This window comes from Notothenia rossii (assembly GCF_949606895.1).
Source record: "Notothenia rossii genome assembly, chromosome: 2".
NCBI classification, from domain to species: Eukaryota; Metazoa; Chordata; class Actinopteri; order Perciformes; family Nototheniidae; genus Notothenia; species Notothenia rossii.
In genome coordinates, this window is record NC_136904.1 from 73,652,623 (window position 1) to 73,676,791 (window position 24,169).

At 39.3% G+C, this 24,169-nt stretch overlaps 1 protein-coding gene across 5 annotated transcripts in view; it reads right to left on the reverse strand.

The window, feature by feature from the left end:
- thsd7ba (thrombospondin, type I, domain containing 7Ba) overlaps positions 1 to 24,169 on the reverse strand; it is a 241,634-nt gene that overhangs the window by 44,598 nt on the left and 172,867 nt on the right. For all 5 annotated transcript variants that reach the window (XR_013805279.1, XM_079665111.1, XM_079665110.1 and 2 more), the window contains 2 exons: positions 22,766 to 22,869; positions 11,786 to 11,977 (listed from right to left, as the gene is read on the reverse strand). Coding sequence is in view for 4 of the 5 variants with exons in the window: in XM_079665111.1 (XP_079521237.1) it covers positions 11,786 to 11,977; positions 22,766 to 22,869 (296 nt within the window). In the remaining variant the exon portion in view is untranslated. The remainder of the gene's footprint in view (positions 1 to 11,785; positions 11,978 to 22,765; positions 22,870 to 24,169) is intronic.

Consider the following 24,169-nt stretch of genomic DNA (forward strand, 5'->3'; position numbering starts at 1 on the left):
AACATTCACTTGATTGTTTACATCATTGTTTTTAACACTGACTGAAGCACAAATGGCAATATAGATATGAATAAAAAGCAGTACAATACAACTATAAATGTAAACATACATGTAGATCATGTGAAGAAAACTATTTGGATTCAATTTTGCACAACACTTGGCAGTGGAAACACTATCAAAATGTCATAGACTTTGAATTGATTTACATTTCAGAAAGTACGTTACAAACACTAGCGACGTGCGGTTTTATCCCAATCTTAAATCCCATACTTTGTGGTGATGCATTTAAATCACTACATTTAATCTAAGAAAAATCCATTACATCATCAATGGGAATGTTACCTTTTTATTTCAGGCAGTTGAATATAAATGTGTTCACCACTGTTTCCATCTGGTTCCATCGCAGGAGTTAGTTAAAAGCTCTTTCTACATTTCTGATTACAAAACACAAATGGTTTCGAGATTTTGACGATTGGATTAATGTACTCTTCCTTGGAGTTTAACTTTAATCATAACAAATGCCAATCAGTCAAACAATCTGGACGCCCGGTGGAAGGAAGCCCCTGTAATGCATATTCAGAAGCACTTTAATTGACCTCAGGGAATGATTAGTGCTATTTGAAAGCATAATCAACTTTATTTTTTGTTTTGCGAAGCCAGGGATTGTTTCGCACTTAATGTCTGTTAAACGCCACTTCATCTAAACTCTCTGGATGTTAGACCAGAGTAATTGTTTTTCTCGCCATGTCGAAACAGCACATTCACAGTAAGTAGAATGCAAATACAAACAACATTATCGTTCAACTTGAACACACTTGCTAACCTTTATTATGTCATTTGTATGCAAATGTAGCATATCTACAGTAGGCATCACACTTACAGTAAGGACATAGTGTGTGACTATAAAGACCTGAAAGACTAAAAAGTACTTCAGTTGAGAGAAAATACAGAAAGACAATTTATTTCTATTTGAAAAGCTCTTGCCTTTTTTCCTCCTAATGCACATCTCTATATTTTTCATCCATGGCTTCTCACCAGCACAGAGTGGTTGCTGTTTATTATTAATGATTAACGGAACAAAATTGATGTTAAATCTAAAAAGAAAATGTTTTTATATGAGTTTTGTTAGACTTTTGGAGAACCAGATACAGTTGTGATTAATATATTTTATAGGCTACCCCTTGGGTCACATGTGGCCTAAAATCCCATTGGTGATGTTTATATCACTCAGCAATTGCATAGTTTTCCTACAATGCTTATGGCAATTCCATAAAAACCTGTTATTTCTGTTCCCAGCCTTACAACTCATGAAACATAAGATGTTTTCAGGATGTCATGAAATATTCTAAGGCTTGTTCTGATGGACCACTTGGTGCCATTTCAACAACCAACAATCAATTAATATTACAACATTTCCTTTAAAATGTAATATACACCTCATGACTCCAGCACTACATCTTTTGTCTTAGGGGGAGGATTATCTTTTCATTTCAAGCTATCTCGGTTAACATCTCCATTATGACTATTAGAGCTAACCTCTCAATACATTCCACTCTAGGCTTCAAATAATTAGTCCTTTTCATTATGTTTGATGAGTAATAATAGATTAAGCGTGAGCAGGAAGGTAACATCGCAGCTCAAAGGCATGTGATGCTCTCGAAACAGTCATTTTTAATATCCGGGGAAGAAACAGACGCAAACTGTCAAGCTGTCCAAATGCTGAAAAAGCGTTCTCATGATTGATTGTCTGCTTCACATCATTGAATAGAGTTATATAACAGAGCAATGGGGTTTTGTTCTTAACAGCTATCAATATTCCGCAGTCATTAACATTATAGTGTGGCTGCAGTACATTGTTTTTTAAAACATGTTTAGAGAGTCAATGCTGTCAACGACTCTTGATGTAAATGTCAACACTAACCAAATTATGCATTTGATGAGAACGCGCACCACATGAAGGATCCGCATTCAGTTATGTAGTAGAGAGAGACAATACAAGCAAAGGAAACTGTCTGCATTGGATTAAAGGTTAAAGCTTCCGACATATCTTTATATATTATGATGCAAAATGCTATTCAAATAAGTTTCCCCAACTCATTGATTACATTTAAAATTGGATTTAAAGACAGACACGGCCCATTTTGAAGGGTCTAAGAAACATGAATGCAAACATTTTTCTTCGTTTACTGTAAAATAAAAATGCAAACGTAATACCTTGACTTGAGCCAGGTGGAAAGAAGTAAAGAAACACACATACACGCAAGCACATCCAAAGTCTGGTGAAAGAGTTGCATCGCAGTTTTTCTAATCGTGCTGTACTAGTGCCTCCCTATTTGTTTCATGGATCCTGGGTGTCCCGGCCTCCTGTGTGCCCAGTGAGCAGCCCATCTGTTTCTGGAGTGGGGCTGATTGCAAACATTCCACACAGATTGTGAACTCACTGCCATCGCACTGCAATTCACCAACAATCTGTTTCATCTACGCACACTGCTGGTGGTTGAGTGTAGAGCGCAAGAGTAACATCGCTTCACTTTGATAACTACATTACTGGCAATATCACCACATAGACCAACAGGCACAACAACAATCTGCATGTGAGACGCCAATATCTAACTTGTTTTAGCCTTATGCATTTTAATTAAACCCACATTTTCATAATGATCTTTGTGTAATATCTGTTAAGCTGATGCGCCATTAGCAGGCATGATACTGTATAATCTTCTTTTGCCCTGAAACACTGTCAGAAAAGTGCTGAAAAGTATCAGCAAATGTGGATCGAGTGAAAGAGCTTCAGCTTATTATAGAATAGCCATGGGTGAATGAGCTTCAAAGAGATGTCAATAAGTAGGCAAAAGATGATTGATGTCTCCTTCAAGGAAATGTTAACACAAACCTTTCTGCCTTCCTGTCTGTTATGGTCTAACTGACATTTTTAAAACTAGAAAAATCTGTTGTTGCACAATCATGTTGCAATTTCCGTTGTCAATTCTTAGATTTATTAATGTCAGTCCATGTAGTGTGCATGTGTCAACCATTCATGTAGCCTGTTGCAGTTGCTTCTGCTAGGTTGTTATTCTTTTTCCACTTTTAGGTTTCTTAGTTTATAGTACTTTAAATTGTTCTACTTGAAACTTCCTACACCCTCTCCTAACCTGCGTGGAGGTGGAGTTTTTGTTTCTTGTGTCCCACTCGCCACTGTTGCATACAACCACTTGGCTGCCTTGTTTACACCATGGGACCGGCTGACATGACGGCAGGAACAACATTCCCGCCGTCATGTAAGCCATGTCTCCCCCTCTCATCTTGGCCAGCGTAAGATCAATGGCTGAGAAAATGGACGAGCTAATGGTGTAAGCTAGGAGTGAAACCAAATATCTGGAGTGTAGGTCAATGACGACAACCTTTCAATCGACGGCTTCCGGTCTTTAGAGGGTCCCTAGGCTGTGGAGGACAATCCTGTGCCTAAGACGCCATGTCCCAGTGGCTACACTGACTTTCATTGCACTTTTTTACTTGAACCCATTAAAAACGTTTGTATATATTTTATTCTTAAATGATGCAACTGTCACGAAAACTAAATTCCTGATTCTGATATGTTCTTAAGTTAGGTTTGAGCACATTAAAACATTTCTGAGGATTTGAGGCATATGACTAGACCCATCAGCATGATATTTCTGTGCCAGTTTATGACTGCTCAAGGAACTAAACATCAGCTTCAATTGGGAAAGTCGTTTCTGTTAAAGTTACAGATAACAAATTGTTCCTCTCCAGATTAGCAAGCCTTCAGTACTAACACTCCATTAATGCTGAAATGTTTCATTGTAGCTCAATGGAGCAGTGTTTAGCGTTTGTGTCTAGCAGTTCTTGGTTGAGTGAGGGAGAGACAGAAGCTGCAAAAGGGGCCTCACCTGATTGGAGCAGAGGCTAAGGTCAGTATTGAAGTTGTCTGGTGGCAGTAAATATACACTGGACGTTTGTCCATGAATAAACAATGCAGCACCAAAACACCTAGGAAGACTCTGTGTCTTGCTCACCAGCTGCTAGACGAAACTGAAGGGAGAATCTCTAACCCCTGCACTCCACCTTGGTTGAAAAATGTATATAAATATATTTATTTAATGCCTTTTTGTTAAGCATTACCTCAAGTGTATGCTTGTAGGCTTACTGTCAAGAAAATATACTTAAATTGTACATACACCCGAGAAACAAGTGTTTTATTTTTATATTAAATATTTTTTGCTTTTAAAGTATTTTATGAATTATGGTATAAATGGCTGTCAGGAAAACAGTCCCAGAAAAGTTGCATCATAAAATAAACTAGTATCTATTTCAGTGGGCTTCAGCTCTCCTGTAACATAATGCCTCATAAAAACCCATGTACTATGGGATAGGTGCATAATAAATCCCAGTGAATTCCTATCCAGCCCTATCATATACTTTCAGTTATGATATCTTGCACTCAACTCCCTCAAACACACACATATTTCTTAATATTTTACAAAATTATATATTTCTCAATACTATTAAATGATCAAATGTAGTTAAACGATCAAATATAAGCATGCTATCAGACCATTTAGGAGAAGAAATACTCATGAAGTACAGAAAAGAACAACGGCAAAGATAAAACTGAATTGTGAAAAAAAAAAAATCTGTTCCCTTAAGAAAATTAACCATTTGAACTGCAGTAGTTGTATAAAAGGCCCGGCTAAAATGATACACATGGGGTACTTAAAAGCTTATTCTGACAAAGAAGAGAGTTGGAGCAATTTTAAATGGCTCAGTAACAAAGCTGGATAGTGTAGCTAAACCATTTATCTGCAGTTCAGCTTTTACAGAGACACACACAAACTCTGCTCTCTAATCTGTGAATTGAATACCCTTACAACATTCAACATGCTGATTGACGAGAAATGAACTACTCAATAGCTGCAAATAAAGCAATGCAGAAAAAATGAAAATCCATAATTTTCAAAAAATAAATTCCACCCAAAACAATCAGATTCTTTCCTGAGACAATTTTGACTACACCAGCATCTCCATAAATGTGTGATATTAAAACACATAATTATGTTATCATATAACCAAGCCGATTTCGGCCGTCGATAGATGTCGATAGGTGTCTGGCCGTCGATGACCGTCCTGTCGCCCTACTCAGATATGGTGATGTATAATAAGAACTGGATACAGAGTGGGAGGCGGGGCCTCGTTCATTCCTATGAGAGTTGGGGGAGAGAGAAGTAATACGGTTTCCTGATAAAACTGTGGAGAGTATGTGCTGCAGGGAGGTGGATGCACAACGCATCCAGGAAAGAACGCTAGCTCCGGTCCTTTTCCCGTGAGGGAAACTGTGGACTCGATGTCCTGACAGGCTGGTATTTGTGCAACCTGCACAAACACAATACTGCACCATGATTACAAATGGTGAAATACAATGTAAAACTACCGAAAAATACCAGCTCACTAAAACACAACCGCTCAACTCAACGCAACTACTAACTATACCTGCGGTCAGAGAGCGGAGTCGTGTCCCCTGTGTGATGTAATATGACGCGTTTGACGTATGACCTTAAAAAAAAGCCGTTTTTAAGAGCAGCGCTCAAAATTGCTCCTTTCCCTCTGAATTCCTGCCCTTATGTCTCGTAAAACATATCAAATCCTACATTCACTTTTTTTATTGTAATTTTCAAGCAAGTTTAAGCATAAATGTAGAAAAAAAAAAAACCTGCAAGATGCTCTTTAAGTAAATGTACTTTGTTACTGTCCACAATCTGCCTATAAGTAATTTAATGGTTTAGCTGTTCAAGATGGTCATTTTAAAATGTTTTTAAAATATACTGTTCGTAGGCTAGTTAAATCAATAATAATTATACGGCTACAACTGACAGTTATGAAGGCACATTTTTATTTGCTCTTAACGCTGTGTGATTAAAAGAATAAACACAAATAGCAGGATAGGCACACATATTTGCTACATCTTGCCCCACTGAAAAGGCATTGCACTGCCACTGATACTGTTAAAATATTGGCATAGTTCATCCCTGTGCTGCTTGGCTCGAGCTGTAGCATGTAGCTATTTGTTGTTCGCAGCCTGTCTTCTGGTTGCCTCATTTGAATGACGAATAAAAACTACCGCCGCCTGCTGGTAAGGAGAGTTATTGTGAATCAAGCATGTGCAGTGCATACGTGCTTCTTGGCCGTCTGCGAAAGTCTTTGCTGTGTGTTCCAGTGTGACTGTTTGGCCAAGTTCTGTCGGGACGTGTTCTTTGGTGTTTGTTTGGTGTGTAGGGGCCTTTAAACGTTAAAGTCTTCAGAGCTCTTAAAAAGGAGTTCCAACCGTGTTAAATGAAAATTAGATCTTCATTTTGTGTTTTGCTGATATTGAGACCTTCAATCTTTTCTACCATGGTAACCATTTAGTCTATTCGTTACAAGTACAGTATGAGTAACATACAAAAATGATGTATAAGGGATCACGCTAATCTAAAAAGGCTGTGATTGCCACTGTGACTAAGAAGCCGTCACATCCAACATTAGATCTAGGCCCCGTTTACACAGAGTTATTGGGTGTTATCCGCTGGCGTTCTCTATATCGTATGGACGGTTCGTTCACACGATGCCGTAACGGAACCACGGAAACTGAGCCCGCAAGCGATAACGGGCCCCAAGGTGGGTAGATCTGCGAACGGAACGCTCTGGGGGGTCAAACGGCTCAGTGTGTACGCCCGATACGCCACAGCCCCGCCTCTCCCCACCTCTCCTGCTCACTCCCGTCATTGCTGATGTGTTTCGCCAACAACAACAACAACAACAACAACAACAACAACAACAACAGTGTTCTGAGTGTTTCAAGCCAGGTCCCGGTATCTCGCAGGACAGTGCACGCAGGATCCTCCAGCAGACCCCCCCGCACGGCAGAGCTTCCGTTAGCCGGTAATTACCGGACTGTGACCGGTAAAATATGCTGAAGACCGGCAAATCTAAATCTCTCCGGTCAAAATGTTGCCTATTGTTTAGGTGTCCTTTGACACGCAGGCAGTCACATCATTAGCTAGAACTAGCTAGATATGATCGATATGGACATAAACGCGAGTGAAGTCTAATCGGACAGGAGAGAGACATCAAAGATCAGCTGCTGCTGACAGAGACACACAGCTCTGCATGATCACCTGCAGCTCCACCCGCTGTGATGGAGCGGTGAGCTGAGCAAAACACCCACTTGAAGTTAGATCATCACACTTAGCTAATTTAATTACCTCGGGTCACTCATTACTGGATCAGCCAGCTGCATGAGACGGATACTGATGGGCTGTCAGGAGAGGGGGAGGAAAAGAGAGGCTAATTGTATTATTCTTATATTATTATATAGAGTCGTTATTAATTTGTTTTAAAGCTCAATAAATAACAAAGAAGACCTTTGACCGGCACTTTTCTAATTTTGTCCGGGAGATTTAAACTTTAACGGACATTCTAAAAATTATAACGGAAACTCTGCCGCACGGTTCCCTCGTCCCTTGGAAGAGGCAAAGAGATGGGTATTTTTCATCTGCTGGTGGACTACCGGGGAGATTGAACGTCCTGCCCGGGAGCCAGGCCCAGAGTTAGTAGCAGTGGGTGCAGTGCACCTGCCTTTTGCACAATCGTGGAATAGTTTGGCCATTAAAATGCTTTTTGATTCGATTTCTGGCGAAAAGTGTATATTGTACTCTTAGAATCCACGTCCAGTCGATGTGTAGGATTTATAGTTTGATAGATATTACGAAGATGATTTGAGGTCTCGCCAGGATAACGTGTATGCAGCTTCCATGTAAAGTTAGCGTAGGTGAAAACAGTTTTTCCGGTCACAATAATAATAATAATAATAAAACCGGATATATTCCCCTCACTGTCAAATGATTACACAGTGATATCTGCATTACTCATCCACTAAAAGACATCAGTTTATCCTTGTTAATTACACAATATTGATTGGTTTAAATTGTGTACAATGCTTTTGTGTTTTTAACCTTCGATTCAGAGAAAGAAATAGTTTTTTCGGAGTTAAGACACTACAGTTTCCGAAGACACTACACTACCCAGAATCCCCAGCTATCGTTTGGGACTACAACATCCGCCTTGCTTTACAAACCCTGTGACTAGTCATCAAGCCCTGTGATTGGATGTTGGAGTGGCAGTACGACAAGGTTACGCTGAGCGTCACAGCTCTATGAAATGGAATGGAACCACGGCAGACTTTCCAAAACTGGAATTGGACGGGTCCAGCCCCCCCGGCTTCAGCCCCCCTCAGGTAGTAAATAATATCTTTAAAAACTACAAAAAAGTCCCTTTCTATCAGCTGTGCACCGTTATGATGTAAATATAGCTACCAATTGGATCAAATATAAAAGTCAGGCGAATTAGCGTTGATACTGCAAGGAGACGTATTGTGTGAAAAGAAATGGAAGATGTTGTTTAATTGCGAATATATTTATGATCGACGTCACATATTCAGTTTTGGCGGCATTTCTTACAGTTTGTCAAAAGGTCTTCTGATCAGGGCTCTATAAATAAATATCTACGGCAGATATGTAATATTTAATGCAGCCGAACCGTGTATTACAATGCCGTTATGTGATCACTTCCAAAGAGAAAAGCAAGAACACTCAGAATAAAGCGTTATTTTATTTTTTTTAAATGTTTTTCCGATTTCATATCACATAAACACCATATCCCAAAATGCATTGCGGGCGGCTAAAAGAATTGATGTTTTAGTCTATCAAAACCTCTGAAAAAAGAAAGGTGTCTCTCAGAATCAAAAGAGAAAAACCTATGGGAAAAACACAAAAGCATTGTACACATTTTAAAGCAATAAATGTCGTATAATTAACAAGGATAAACTGATGTTTTTTAGTTGATGAGTACTGCAGATATCACTGTTAAATCATTTGATCATTGGTTTTATTATGAAAACGTCGAGACCGGAAATACTGTTTTCAACCCGTAACTTTACATGGAGGCTGCCGCATACCTCAAATCATCTTCGTAATATCTTCCAAACTATAGATCCTACAGATCGACTGGACGTGGATTCTAAAAGTACAATATACACTTCTTGCTAGAAATCTAATCAAAAAGCATTTTAATGGCCAAACTATCCTACAATTTAGGATTTTACAGAGAGGGTTATTTGTGAATAACCACCATCTGTAACGTTAGCATTCAACGGGAGCACTAGAGGGCGAAAACTTAAAATGTAATTATAGGACGTATTAAGCGCTTGAACAAACGACATATTTGGTCGTAATTAGGGCCTGAACAATCGGCCCATTTGGTCATATGCTTTTACAGCAGGACCACATGCTCGCTTCGGGGAGGGAGAAAAAGAGAAACAGAGGCCGCCGAAAACATTGGTTCAAGTAGTTTAGGAGTGTATCTGAGCATGCAATCATCAACAAGCAAGAGAGCAAAATGCACCTCAGACCAGTCTACTGATTAAATATAAAGCAAAAGGATAAGCCATAACACAGCTACTATGCAGTAACGAAGCAGACATTGAGAAATAGGCGACGGTACATATTCACACCTATAGGCGATATAGAAATATTCACTTCACCTAATTTGAATTTATTTGGACTTTAGAGGAAACCCCCACAGGATAAAGATGCTTTTGAAAAAGACTCCTCTTTGGACTCCAGAACATTCCTAAACCACCTATAATGCTGTTTTAAAGTCATGGCCATGTCTACTGATCATAATTCCATTGTTGAGGTCTACTACAATAGATGTATATTGTGCAATTTTCCAAACTCACATTGGTTTCTCATACAGCATCTCTGTATAGTCTGTGTATTCACTCTCTGTCCTAAACGCCCCCCCCCCTCCCTATGAACCCACTGTGCTCTGATTGGTCAGCTCGCCCACTCTGTTCTGATGAGTCCACCACCGTTACAGCGGAACATCAGTGATTATGTGTTACAATGGCGTTAGCAAACAGAAAATGACACCAGTAATGACAAACAGATGAGAATGCTGCGTGGGGTCTGGGTGCGGTGTTGGCGGGACGTTGTGCGGCTCGCTGCCGTTTCCTGGTTGCTGCGTGGGGTCTGCGAGACAGCAAGACATCGCGAAACTCAGCCTGATATCAGCCTGAGCACCATGGACGCGGGAAGGGGGGGTGCTGAGGGGGCTGCAGCACCTCCATCTGCGAGGCTCCACTAGCAGTGAGGGTTTGTGACTTTGCCAGAAAAGCATGACATGGGACCTTTAATATGGATACACATAAGATGTACAGCTATGCTCCTTTTCATGTGAATGGCGCAGTATGCATGCTCCAGTTCAAGTGACTGACACAGTGGTCTGATGATCAGAAGGAAAACCAGTCAAACAGATAGCAAAACTCTACCAAAAGTCAAGCAATCACATGGTTTTCTGAGTGAGATAGTAAACATCAGAGGCGTCATCTTAACAAGCCAAGGTACAAATCCATTAAATGTGTGTTTGTGAGTGCAAAGGAGGTTTGGGATGTCTGAAGCTGACAAAACAGTAAACAGTTACAATGTGCTGAGGCACGGCTGCTCATTTTAATTTTATGTCTTTGTCCTTTCAAGCCCTCAATTAGTTTAGCTTGTAAACACGCTGTGTTATGGGTGATAAGTGGCAAGATACGATGGGGGCTGGTGAATTGTGACAAAACAAAAATGACACTGGTGAAACAAATTAGATGTATTCATTGTGTCATTTGTACCTTTTCCTGCATGAGCATCTTGCCACTATCCAACCTCCATTTTATTGTATTCGTAACAGGGCTACTTTGATAGGGTTAGGGTTATACTGAAGCATTAACCCATTCCTTATGTGTGAATGTTGTTGGGTCCAACATAGAAAAAAGAGACATACACTGCCATGAAGAGCATTTCCTTAAACCATCTTTTGGAACATTACGATGATTACTGCAATATGGCCTAAGGATGCTTTAAACATGGCTGTATTATGCAAGCAGATGTGTTGGTTGACAACTTTCTTAACCACACACTTAAGCTTAAAACCCACAGTGGTTTCACTTTCCATCACCTGACAGAGAAATTAAAGCAAGTGTTAAAGTGGGCAGTGAAGAGTTTGAAAGCAGAGCTATAATGACCATAAGGACACGCTGAACACGAACACACGCTCTTTCCCAAATGAAGCCCACCGCAGAGCTCCGGGCTGATTTCACGTGCTATATTCTACGATTCTTATAGAAGGAGACAGTATGTGTTTACTACAACCCCTCCAGCATCAGATCAAATATTCATGAAGACAAATAGTATCCAGCCTGGTCTGCAACCACAGCATGTAATTCTTATTTTGCCATCTGCACTGGAATAAGGGATTACACGCTGTGAGGGACCTAATTTAGACCAGACATAACACAACAGGGACAGTAGGAAGTTATAGTAACAGAACAAGAACCAGAAAGAGGCTTGGCTTGATTGCAGTACTGCATGTATGCCTGTCAAAGAGCAAGTGGTTTCAAGCGCACGAGAATATGCTGCCATGACAACAACCCTGAAGATCAAGGAATGTAGACGAGTTTCTCTTGGACTTACTGTACAAGGTGACTACTTTCTGTTTCCAACTGTGGTGCAAGCTACAAGGTTGTAGTAGAGCAATGACACTGGCTGATGGAGAGGTAGAGAAATATAAACAGCAACAGATATCCAGCATTAAAATATGGACTGAGGTTTTACAGTATGAGAATGCATGAGCTAAGAATCCAATCTCCAATCCAAAGTTGCCTTGAGACATATCTATGAAGAAAAGTCTTTACCGGTGAGTGAACGCTTGCGACTGCGGGAGCTGCCACATCCAGCGCATTCAGAAAACTTGGACCAAGCAGTTAGAGTGCAGTCATCCTTGCAAGTTATCCGGCAACCTCTGATCTGGGGGGGGAGGGGGCCGGCCCATCGCAGGCAGTCTGTCATGTTGGCCGACTCACCGCTCTCCTCTACACAACTGATTCCTGAAAACATAGATGAAAGCAACAATGTCATTCCAATTACACACATAAAAGATCACATCACAATCAGCCGTGGGGTTCTACATTTTCCGACATATCCGTTTTCTGGCTAGGATAAGCTTGATTGAAGGACACATTTATCTTCACGGTTTGATTGAGCAGAAAATGGGAGGGGCAGGTGTATTCAGTTCTTTATGTTAGGTTGAATGGTCTCACAAAGGAAGACAGAATTGCTATTGTATAATTCATAGCTTTCTGCTTTCATGTTAAGATCTAGTGAAATTCAACCTTTAAGCACACCATGTTGTGCCAATTATGATTTATTGAGTAAACACAATGCATTCATGATACTCGATTAACCTGAATGCTAAATACTTCTGACAGAATTATGTATACACCTTCTGATCAGAGTATTGGTATTTAATCAAAGAGGGATAAAGACATCACAACCGAGTGTTGCAGCAGCAATATGTTCCTCTGTGTGCTAAGAATAATCACTTGGAGAACACAGTACGAGCAGATGGGTTATTATTTATTTTTGAAATACTACTATAATGAAACACACTAAGTCAACTGAAAGCAGTCCAATGCGGTTGCTTTTGATGAGTTTGGAAAATATTCAATTGAACACATTTTAGATTTTTTCTTTGCATACTCAACATTTTTAAAGAAGCAAGGCCACTCTGCCAGAAAGGTTCATGTAGTTAAGAAAAAAATAACATTATGCAGTTTTACAAATTTAAGGTAGGTATATGAAAATACTTCAAAAATAATATATCCAATGTAAAACACAAAGCCTTAACTTCAAGTCTCCTATTTTACAACAAAATTAACACGTCACTCCAAAAAGAATGATCTAATCGGTGGCAAAAACTTTCAAAATCCAGGTGTTTTAGAATCAAACTGGTAAATATCTTCTCAGGGATGGAAGCGTCAATATTTTAGAGATGTAGACGTTTTTATTTGTCTTTGCATTGCCATTTTTGCTGTTTATATGGCAGGATATTGAGCAAAACACACTATTTATTCTGGATCACATTATATATCCAACTGTCTATCAAGCATAACCTTCCATTTTCTCTCTCAAATGCTGATATTATTGGACTACGGCTCAATAATGCATGTGGGCTGTATCTCATAGTTAGATAAAGAAGTTTACAGGTTTATCAAAGCATCTACTCTACAGAGGGGATGCTGTGGTCCAAGCAGTACATTTACATTTCTTGAAGTATGGCTCATAAGAATAAACTAATCACATGTGTTTTCAGGATGTGAATAGTCATGGTAATAATGTAAATCAAGTGGGAAACCTAATTGAAACACTCCCAAGATAATTTGAATTACAATGATCAGTAGACCTACAAGGTGGGAAAGTAATAACTCTCCTAATTTCCAACACTGATACCCGAGCCTGCATTTAACCTGGCATTAATGTTTGCAGTGATTATTATAACAGTAGCTCAGCCCTGGCTTAGAGGGAAGCAGTATACATGAGGAACCTTAGCAGTGATACATCTGTAATGAGTTCATTAACATCAATTAAATAAAGAAGAAAACAAAATGAGTAGTTGTTTGGATGCTGGCTAAAGAGAGAGAGGAAGGAGCAGCATGTTATTTTGGATTGTAGCTTCCTTAAACATTTTAATTAGAGCACGACAAAGGATAAAACAATGTTCAAAACATTGCTGTCTCATGGACACTGGGATTTAAAGAAGAAACGTTTCCCAGTAAAGGAAACTTCTCCTCCCCCCCAACGTCTCTGCGGATCCACTGATACACAAAAATGCCTTCAAACATCCATTCCATTGATTTCTATTTGACTTTCAAATGTTGCCCTCTGACAAAAACGGTTGGGTTTTCTACATGTCTGTCGAGGATGTGTGGGATGGTCATTTACATACAAGGTCTCCACAAAGGTATTGCATGGGAGCTGATAGCTTCACTAAAGTGCCTTTATGTAACAGCTGCAATCACAGCGGTAAAAAAACAACCTTTTATTTTGAGATGTACAGGTTTGAGCGATGATACTATAATGACCGATCAAAGGTGAATCTTACTTTCGATTAGACACACCTGTTTGATACAAAGCTGATAGAGCATAAGTCCAATAACCACTACTGTAGGAATCGTTTCACGTCCATATTGGCATTTCCTTTTGTCTATTTGGCTTAAATAGTGTTTTTGTTCATCCACCAGTGAAAGTGTCTACCCCAATTTGTTTTATAAGCAAAGCCAAGTACTGACATTTTGATTTTGAAACCAGAGCCATCCATTTTTAACATGTTTATTTCAACCAAAGCCCATTTTTGTGGCTTTTCACCATCTCCTCTCAAAAATGGTAACAATTGATGTCACAGTATGCCGCCACTGACAGGGATCATCTTTAATTATACAGCAACTGAGAAAAGGTGAACACTTTTGAGGGTTGGTTGAAAGGACAAGCTTTGAAGCGGCTCGACACTTTCCTGGATAATGTTGTAGACTTTGAGCACATCCTTTTGATTTTATATTTATATTATTGTATTTAATAATGTGTTGTTTCAACTCAAAGCTTTTATCAATCTGACTCAGAAAATGTTCTATCATTATTTTAAAGACAACCTTTTCGAATCCACTTAAAAACCCCTGCCATAAGATATTCTTTATGTTAAAGACGGACTGCTTGTATAATGTTTTTCTATGTAATGCCTTGTGAGGAGCGATGTGGATTCATCATACCCATTAACTCTCCTTTTTCCCTGTATAAGAAGATCATCACCATGACTCATTTTCTAGTGAATCATTGCTCAAAACAGTTTGATTGCGGCTCAGGGAGTGATACAACACATCCAGCTAGTTAGGAGCCACAAGTTGGCCGAATGCAGTCACAGCGGAGGGTAGTTATTTTAAAATCCATTGGCTCATCGCTCACTCCAAGGTATCAGCTGTAAAATAATACAGCATTTCCTAGCCGGTTGCATTTAGCGGAATATGTTCTTCAGGCAAGGTTAGGATTCATCTTCTCAAATCTTATCTTATTTAGTAACAGCTCTTATCTGTGACCTCCAGCGTGTCGGATCACCGTTTGTACAGCAACCCTCACCTCATTTGGTTCAGACATTTGCATTCATTCAACCTGCAGGCCTGTATCCGACAAGGGGCCAGACACTGGGAGGAAGCGTTCACTAAAGCCAAGGGCATTTTGGCTTTGTAAAGCACAAAACCAATTGTGTGCTGAAACTTGGCCCAGATTCTAACCTTACAGTACATGCCTGAGCCAACATCCAGCGGTCTGACAGACTGTGCTTTAGATCCCTGGTTGCTAACTGAACTGTTCTGTAACTGCTATTTGAATGTTTCATCATCAGTAACTGTTTCCCAGGGCAGTGTAATGTTTCTTATAAAGAGTCCAATTTCCAACCAACGCTCCCGTACAGTAATCCTCCCAGGGAAGCCAACCTGGCACCAAGAGTGATGCTTACCTCAAGACAAATAAAACAGATGTCAGCAGTGGCTGTGTGCCTGGTTCTGCCTCACAGTTATGTTAGTTCAGCCAGAATGTCACTGATGATGCAAAACACATTGGTATACTTGTAATTAAAAGAAAATGTAGCCTATTTTGGGTGTCCAACTAGTGAATGCAGTCATTTGAAGCAATGCAATTACTCAGTGCTGTTTCCATGCTGCACCAACTGCATCCAGCAGCATTATTTTATGTTGTAAACCTTACTGTTGTTTACATTTGTGCCATGTCCGTCTCTCTTTTCGCTGCTGAAGAAGGATACATCGTACATGTAACCATTGATGGTCCAAATGTTGTGGCCACACTGTATAAAAGCTGTACGATTCTCTCTTGGCTGTAGAGAGCAATAATTCTATCTCTTATTAGACCCTCCAGAAAAACGCGATTCTGCGATTGCAGAATTTACTGCATAATCAGCAAAATTGCGCGGATTTTAAAAGGCCGCATATTTATCAAAAGGCTGCATAATCCCCGCATTTTTCCACACAAAATTGAGGGGAAAAAAAGTTGACTCGTCTTGACGTGACGTCATCAGCTCGCGCATCACAGAATGTAAACAACACTGTATAGAGTGAACGTGTGGAGCTCACACGATAGAGAAAACGCCAAGATGAAAAAATCTAATCCATCAAATTTAAAGACGAACATTTCTACTAAAGACCGGGCAAAAAGTGGGGGGAAACTATTCTGCACCCCGTGCAACTGTGTGTTGGAGCATAAGAGAAAATCGACGTGACGACCCACTTTGATTCATTCAAACATTCGAAAATGCTTTCTGCTGCTGCGGACAAGAAAGCCAAAAAACTCACATTCACCAAGGCATCAACCTCCAAAATCCTTTCGAGGGCTACAAGAAACTAAGTGAGTAGCCTACAAGATTGAAGCTGGTCAGATAACGAACGAGTAAATGAAAACAGAATGAGGCGGAGAAGTGTGTGTGTGTGTGTGTGTGTGTGTGTGTGTGTGTGTGTGTGTGGGTGTGTGTGTGTGTGTGTGAGAGATTAAAATAGCCCAATTGCTTTTACAATAAATAAACATTGAATGTGTTTAATTGAATAGTAAAGGGGTTTAACGTTAGTGGCAGGTTGTGTGTGAGAGAGAATAAATAAGACAGCCCAATATTTAAAAAAATTGTTATTCTTTTTTCCCGCATATTTCGCAACTTTCCGCATATTTCGCAACTTCCCGCAATTTCACCGCATAAAATCACATAAAAACCCCGCATGTTTAATCGCATAATCAAGGAATTTAGCCCGCATAATCAAGGATTTTTGCCCGCGTTTTTCTGGAGGGTCTATCTTATACTGTTTTACAACAACAAACGTTTTAACTTCAATTAACTGTGACTCTGTTTATATTGTGTTATGTTTTAATGTCCTGTGCGTTAAGGTACTGGATCCACAACAGTTTTAAGCAACGTAATGTGACATTGTTACAAGGCGGTGCACTCTTTATTTCCCCTCAGAAACAGACTTCCTAAACTCAGCCGGTTGCAAGACTAGATACCTAGAATTTCAATTTTGTATAGCAAACTTGTTACTTCATACATCCTTGGTTATCTTTCTAACGCAGATGGAATGCTGTTTTCCAGAGATATTTTGACGAAGGATGAATGCAAAAAATAGGTAAAAGGATAATGCGTACATCCTTTGAGCAATAAGGTGAGCTGAAAATGTTATAACTTTTGGAAAAGTTTGAAGTTATCTTGGGTTGTGTAACTCCGTACAAAGGCAGGAGCTGATAAGATGGTCTTAAAGAAATCTCGGGAAACTGAGTGTCTGGAAACTTCTGAAATCAGCCTGTCTCAGAAGTTATACACAGAGCTGCAGCAAATGTCGAAGCAGACAGGCAGCAAAAACATCAATTTTCTGTTTGACCAAAAGACAGTTTAGTTTGACGAAAAAATATCTTCTCTTGTAGTTAGGAATACATATTTTTCGCGCTTTCCAATGAAACGCTTAAGGATAGGATAAGGATCATTGGGTTTGCTAATATGTTGAAATGGTGTAGCTATAAACACTTGTAAATGTTTAATTCATATAACAAGTCATCTTAAAGCTCCTATATTCTACATTCATGCATTATCAATACCGTGCAGAACTTTAGAGAGAGATGGGATCAATTATCATTTAATAAATGCTTTATTGATTATTTTAATACATTTTTTATTAGGAAAGTATATCTTAATAATGAGTAATAAAGTACGCCGGATATAAAAGCACCACTGACTCTTTGCTAAATATATAAAATGTATTTATCTATGGCTAATATGATGTATAAGACATGTAGGTTTTAGTTGAAAGACTTCTTAGACATTAGTCACCACGAGATGCTGCTGAAGAAAATGCAGAGGAGAAGGTGACCTATTTAGCGTTCCAGGACGAATGTCTGACTCGATAATGCAGCACAACCTGCTTTTTCAAATGCAGCTTTTTCAATGAAGAGAGATATCTGAAGTAGATACCATCTCGCACACACTTCCCACAGGATGTGAATACTAATACTAGAACTAAAGTGAATATGAACTGCATGGAAAATAAGATTGTTGAATATTATGAGTGTTAGCGAGATTTATGTAAAGGAAATCTGAATTGCAAGCAGCAAAACAGAGAAACAAAGAGGCGCCCCAAAAGGGAATAACGCATAATGTGACATTGGACTTCATAACATGCAACCTGAAAGAGTTATTACATGAACACAACAAAAGCTGTACAATGTCATCAGTAGTAGAATTATCTAAATTAGATTGTATTATATATTCTGAGTGTGGGTGGATAGAGGATATAAAGAGCTCTCTTAGGGCATCGTAATCAAATCTCCTTGAAAACACAATGAGAAACCCCTGCTATAACTTGCTGTCATTAAATCTTTGATATGCCCTTATCCAATTTGCTTATTCCTCGAATATGGCCATATTCCAAGCAGCTGTGTCCTAATTATGCTCCAATTTGGCATTTATATATTATTTTGCATTGAGTTGGTTCAGCCATCCACTGAGTAAAAGAAAACCCTAGATACAATCTTTTTTGCTTCAAATCTATATTTATATCCAGTGTTTCTACTGCCTGCAAATTCCAAACCCATGCTTCAGTTTTTGAAATGTCACAGGTATTTAACTAAGTCATTTTCTAATCATATTCAAATAGGAAGCTTTAAAGGTCAACGAGGCATGCTCCTAACCTGAACACTACAGACACTTTCCCCCTCCTCACTCAAAAGTCATAGAAATTCACTCGAGAAATGTCAGTGATATTTATACTGCCAGGTTAAAGTGAAAGCCGAAATGCTAGAAAGTTCTCAAGGCAGCAAAGTCAGCTCCTGGAAACTCCCCTTGAATCACACCAGTAATTTAGATAGAACAGCCAGTTTCTGGGATTTATTGGGACATTTTGCTCTCCACTAAACAAGTCTGAAATGATCCAATTAACACTCTAGTGCTTTAACGATTTGCCAACTCCACTCAGAAAGAAACGCAGTTCTTTTTGAAGGACAGTGAGCAGTTATCTGCAGAGTCCAAAAGATGCTCAACACAGCAAACACTCACAGAGCACACTCAATCAGGGGTGTTAATCACAGGGATACAGTACTAGAGAATACTCATTATACTGCATCATGCCAACAGTAATGATTGTAATGTAGTTCAGGCAATATGGGGGCTACTGCAGACAAACAGCAACAGCACATCATTATCAGTTGTATAACAAAAGAGAAACATTTCCCCCAATGCAAAAACATGTATTTTGCATTCAGCAGGAACCATGTCGTAGGCAACTGTTTTACGAAATAGTTAAATGTCAGCAAGTAAAAATAAACTTGCAATTATCTTGTAGCTTTGTTTTCCTGGAAATAGCTTGTTTCAAGTGAGGTATACGGGTGCATCTGAAAAAGTACCAAGAAATCAAGTTCATAATATGTTTCCACCGTGTGTATTTATGTTGTATACAAAGCATTGTACAGCAATGTACACGTACAACCAGTGAGTTCTATTGCAGATTGTTATCTTTACAGTCCACAATCACTAAGAACATGTGTAAGATAACCACAAAAAAAACTTGAAATATATACCATACATCATTATATTTAAAGAGCCTGTGACACGAACCCAACAACTGTTGTGCAATGAAATAGTGGGCTACTAGTAATCTCGAACCGTCAGTTTAAAAAAGAAAAAGCGATACCGTTCCGATAAATATCAATAATTTCGAACATCGCGGGAAAATTCCTTCGACTCATTTTGAGGTTTTGGGGGAAGCCGGAAGTGACGTCGATGCGGGAACGCTTCTCTGTGCGGCGAGAGAGCCAAACACGGACAAAGTGTGTTGTCATGCGTAGAAATGGTGAATTACTGAGTTTAGGCACGTTAATAACGTTTTAATGAAGTTGACTACAGTATATTCATATTTGTCAGTGCTTTCATGTCAATTCGGCGAACATAAACATAAATGATCGAGGTGAAGATGATGATTAAATTAGGATTAAAAATCGGTAGTGAGAGCTGCTGAATTTCCTCCCGTCGGATGTGATATAAAAACAAATCGATTATTTTTGTAAACTCAAGTGGATGAAACTACATTTATTAGTGCTTTCATGTCAATTCGGCGAACATATGACACATTAAATGATCGTGAGGATGATGATGTAAAAATCTTTTGTTTGAGCCGGTCTGCATTTCCTGATGAGAAAACAAACCTTAGCTTTTTGTAGTTGCAGTCAATGGTGTAGTGGGCGTTGGACACGGGGGTACGCCGTACCCCCACTTATTTGAAGCATGATTTCTTTTTTAAATAGTCTAATACATCTAAAATCATTGCCAGTGTTATCAGTTGCTAGTGTGTGTTTGTTGTAATAATGACGAAAACATAATAGGCAGATTTCACAGTAATTATAATAAAAACGTAGCTCAAGCATTTATGCAACTTGATTTGAAGCGTGTGTGTGTGAGTGGCAGAACTGTGTGTGTAGGGTGACCAGGTGTTCCGCACTGTGCGGGACTGCACACACAGCATTTTTATTATTTGTCCCGCGTCCCACACATTGAGACTATGTCCCGCATTTGAGTGATAGTCGCGCGGAAAGGCCGGATCGGTTCGCTGACAGCCGGCACCGCCCTTTATTATTATATTGTCTAAACGGCATCAGGTAAGTTGCGCTGACAGGCGAACCAGAGGGTCCCCAAGCCCCCCCCCCCCCGTTGACAGTTCACGAGCGCGTCCATAGTGTCTCCCGTCCACCCACCACCCCGTCCACCCAGTTAAACATCCCCACTACACCACTGGTTGTAGTAGTACACCAACATGGATTAAACGTGTTTTTTTTTACCACAATGTTGGGGAAATTAATGGATAAAATGCACGGATTATTATTATTATTATTATTATTATTATTATTATTATTATTATTATTCCCACTCCGATCGGGACACTAGGTCCACCGTTTCCCCGCAGCGAGGCTCCCCCCGTTGACAGTTTACGTGGGCTGGACTGGGTGCAGTGGCGGACTGGCCATCGGGACGAATCCCGATGGGCCGGTACCGAAGTGGGCCGGTCGGATAAGTCACTAGCACATCCCCCACTCCCCCCGTTGACAATTTACTAGTTGTACCGAAGTGGGCCGGTCGAGAGTCCCGGGCTGATTTTTAGTCCCAGTCCACCACTGGCTACATGACCGTATGATCGCCCATATTGACGCACCTAATTCCTAAACTTCTAACAGATACAAAATAAACCGATCCTTCAGCCTCATATGAGCTCTCAGACACGTTCAAAGTTAAACTGTCATCACTGTCTGAGCTTGCTGCTGTGCTCGCCATCGTGCGTTTACATGCAGATGCTGGGATCCTGAACGGTGCAGCTGGAGCGCTGTGCCCGCATTGACGTCACCCATAATTTGTCGGGATTTGAAGAATCCCCGAGAAGATCCAGAAAATGGTCAACATTGAAGGGCAGATTAATGGTTATCAAAGTACAAATATCCAAAATCAGTTCAGTAACGGTTTTCAAGGGGACAATATTTACTCAAATTGATGGGTTGGATGATGGGGGAAAATCGTGTCACAGGCTCTTTAAGTAGAGTAACTAAAGCATGACAAGGTGAAAAAAAATGTATTGGAATCTATACGTTCTTTGTTCAAAAATATGTCATATGTCATGTCAATTTTCCTAATCCTACTTTTACTTATGTACTATTTTTGATACAGTACTTGAAAATGGACATTTTTACAGTGTGGTTGTAGATCTTTTTCTCAAGTAAAACATCTGAACACTTTCCACCACTGGTTGTTTGTACTTTGACCCTTTATGCTGACAAGGAAAGATTCCAATCTCATAATTAATGGGAAAATATGTAAGAAACAACAGGGAGAGCGACTTTTGCGCAATCTTTCTCCCAGGATTGACACAGATGTGTGTACAGAGGTCACAAAAACATAGTACAATTACAACATAGACAAGACATATGAAAACAATGTATCCAGGTGGACGCAAATAAAGTTCCAGGCGCAGCAAGCTAAAATAATGTAGGTGTCAAGCTGGACAACGGTAAGAAACTACAGGCAATTAAATCCACAAAATAAGTGGCAATTTACTAATGCATGTCTATGTGCCCATATTTTGCTGGGAAAATGCACGTGGGTGCGTAGAAATGTTTGACAGAAAATGATTTGCATCCATTTTGGGTGAAGCAAGGTTCACTTACCACCGTTTACAAGTCACAAACCTTCTTCTGTTAATTAGGAATAATGCATGTTTACAGATTTGTTCTCATCCTGTTACATTATTAATGGATTGTGTTCACTGAGAGGTTATTTTATTGCTAATTTGCGACTTTATGACACCAGAATCTGAAACCGTGCAGCAAATATTCATCATTTCATAAAAAGCCTCGATTGGAAGAGCACTATTGTATGCAATTTCCTAAAGTTTATTGCGTGAGTACTTCTCCACGTCTGTATGTATGGTTTGTTTAGTGTGTAACACGGCTGATTGTTTTTTGTCAACCTGCTGCGAAGATGTGCTTGTAGCCATCTGACTTGCTGCATTCATTAATAAGAAACTTGAGTCGTGATGAGATCATCAAGACAACAGACGGAAAGGTTCATCTCGTTACACTCTCTGGACAAATTGCCTCCATCTTTTATGCTTCCATCACTTGCTTGTTAAAAGGAGCAGTTCTGAAAAGGGCTATTAGGTCTCATTAAATAAGGAAAGTAAATAGATGGAGGAGCAAGGCTTAAACTGGCAGCGGCTGACAAGTGTACAGAGCATGATAGCAGAGAAGAGAAAAACACTCGCCTCTTGTTTCCAGACCATTTCCACAGGGTTCTGCCGGTCCAGACAATCCACGGCGAACAGACTCGGGAACCAAACTGCAGCTGTGCCACTTGTGTGTTCTCCAACTGCACGGAAACAGACAGACTGTGGGTTGACAGTGGGCTAATTTTGGAGCTTCATTTACACAGCAAGTAAAGGATGGCCCAATCTTGTTATGTTTATTTTGGTTTATAATTATTGATCTGCACCACATTCATGCAGTGCAACCTTTAAATAGGCAGGGAAAACTGCCATGTGTCATCACTGATGGTGCAATAAATGAAAAAAATGTTGCAATGTGTGTGAGCCGCACTGTGTGTGAACGTAATTGGTTATCCGGAGGAAAAGGTGTGATACATTTTGGTATTACTCTACTTGAATGTCTTTTCAATTTCACTGCCAGGAATAAAATGAGCTGATGGATACTATTGGTAATACATTCAAACTTTAAAACATATTTTTTATAAACTCCTTATTATAATTTGATGATTGAAAGTCATTATTAACAATCTAGAAAGGCATCTTCATGACATGCATTGTTCCACTTTGACAGCTGGAAAGATTTGAGTTTTGAATCCCACACTGTCCATTTAAAAATCAGGACTCGTGTGCAGAAGAGTTGAATCTGAATATTCACAAGGATAAAGTGTTCCTTTGTGTGTTGAAAACACTGTCCCACTTATTAAAGTGTAAAACCCATTTTGGATCAACTGGATATGCATATTCACAAAGTTTAAAAACAGGTTAGTCTTTTTGAACTCATGAAAGATACATGCTTCTCACAGAAAACAACAACACTTTATAAACATATGATAATCCTAAATAATATAATGTATTCCTGTAGATCTAATTAACAAACAATATATTGTGTTAGCACAAACCTAAAAAGTAGTAAAATACAAATACTCATAAATTCATCAGTATTATATAATCCCTCAAAGTTAAACATAGATATCTAAAGGAGTCCCATTCCAACATCAAATATGACAGCTTCTTATAGAAAGGTCATTTTCAGTCGCTGTTGGGTGTTGTTAGCCTATCATTTCAGTTTTATTTAGATTTCCATATTTTAACCAATATGCCACATACATATTATTTTACTATAGTTTTAAACCAAAACAACGGTCTTTTGCTTTTTCATCACAGCTGTCATTCAATTCCTTTCCTAATAGGTGTGATTTAAAGATGATGATGTTATGTTGAAAGGTTTCCGAAATTGATGCGTTTCTATCTGACCATTTTTCTGAACAAGCACAAATATGCAGCAATGTTTAATAGTAGTTACGTTACACTATAAGCTGTGAGATAATGTATGTCAAAAGCTAAAGTATCCATCAAAAACAACCTTGAGTTGCAGTTATACTATTATACAGCAGACAAACTTAT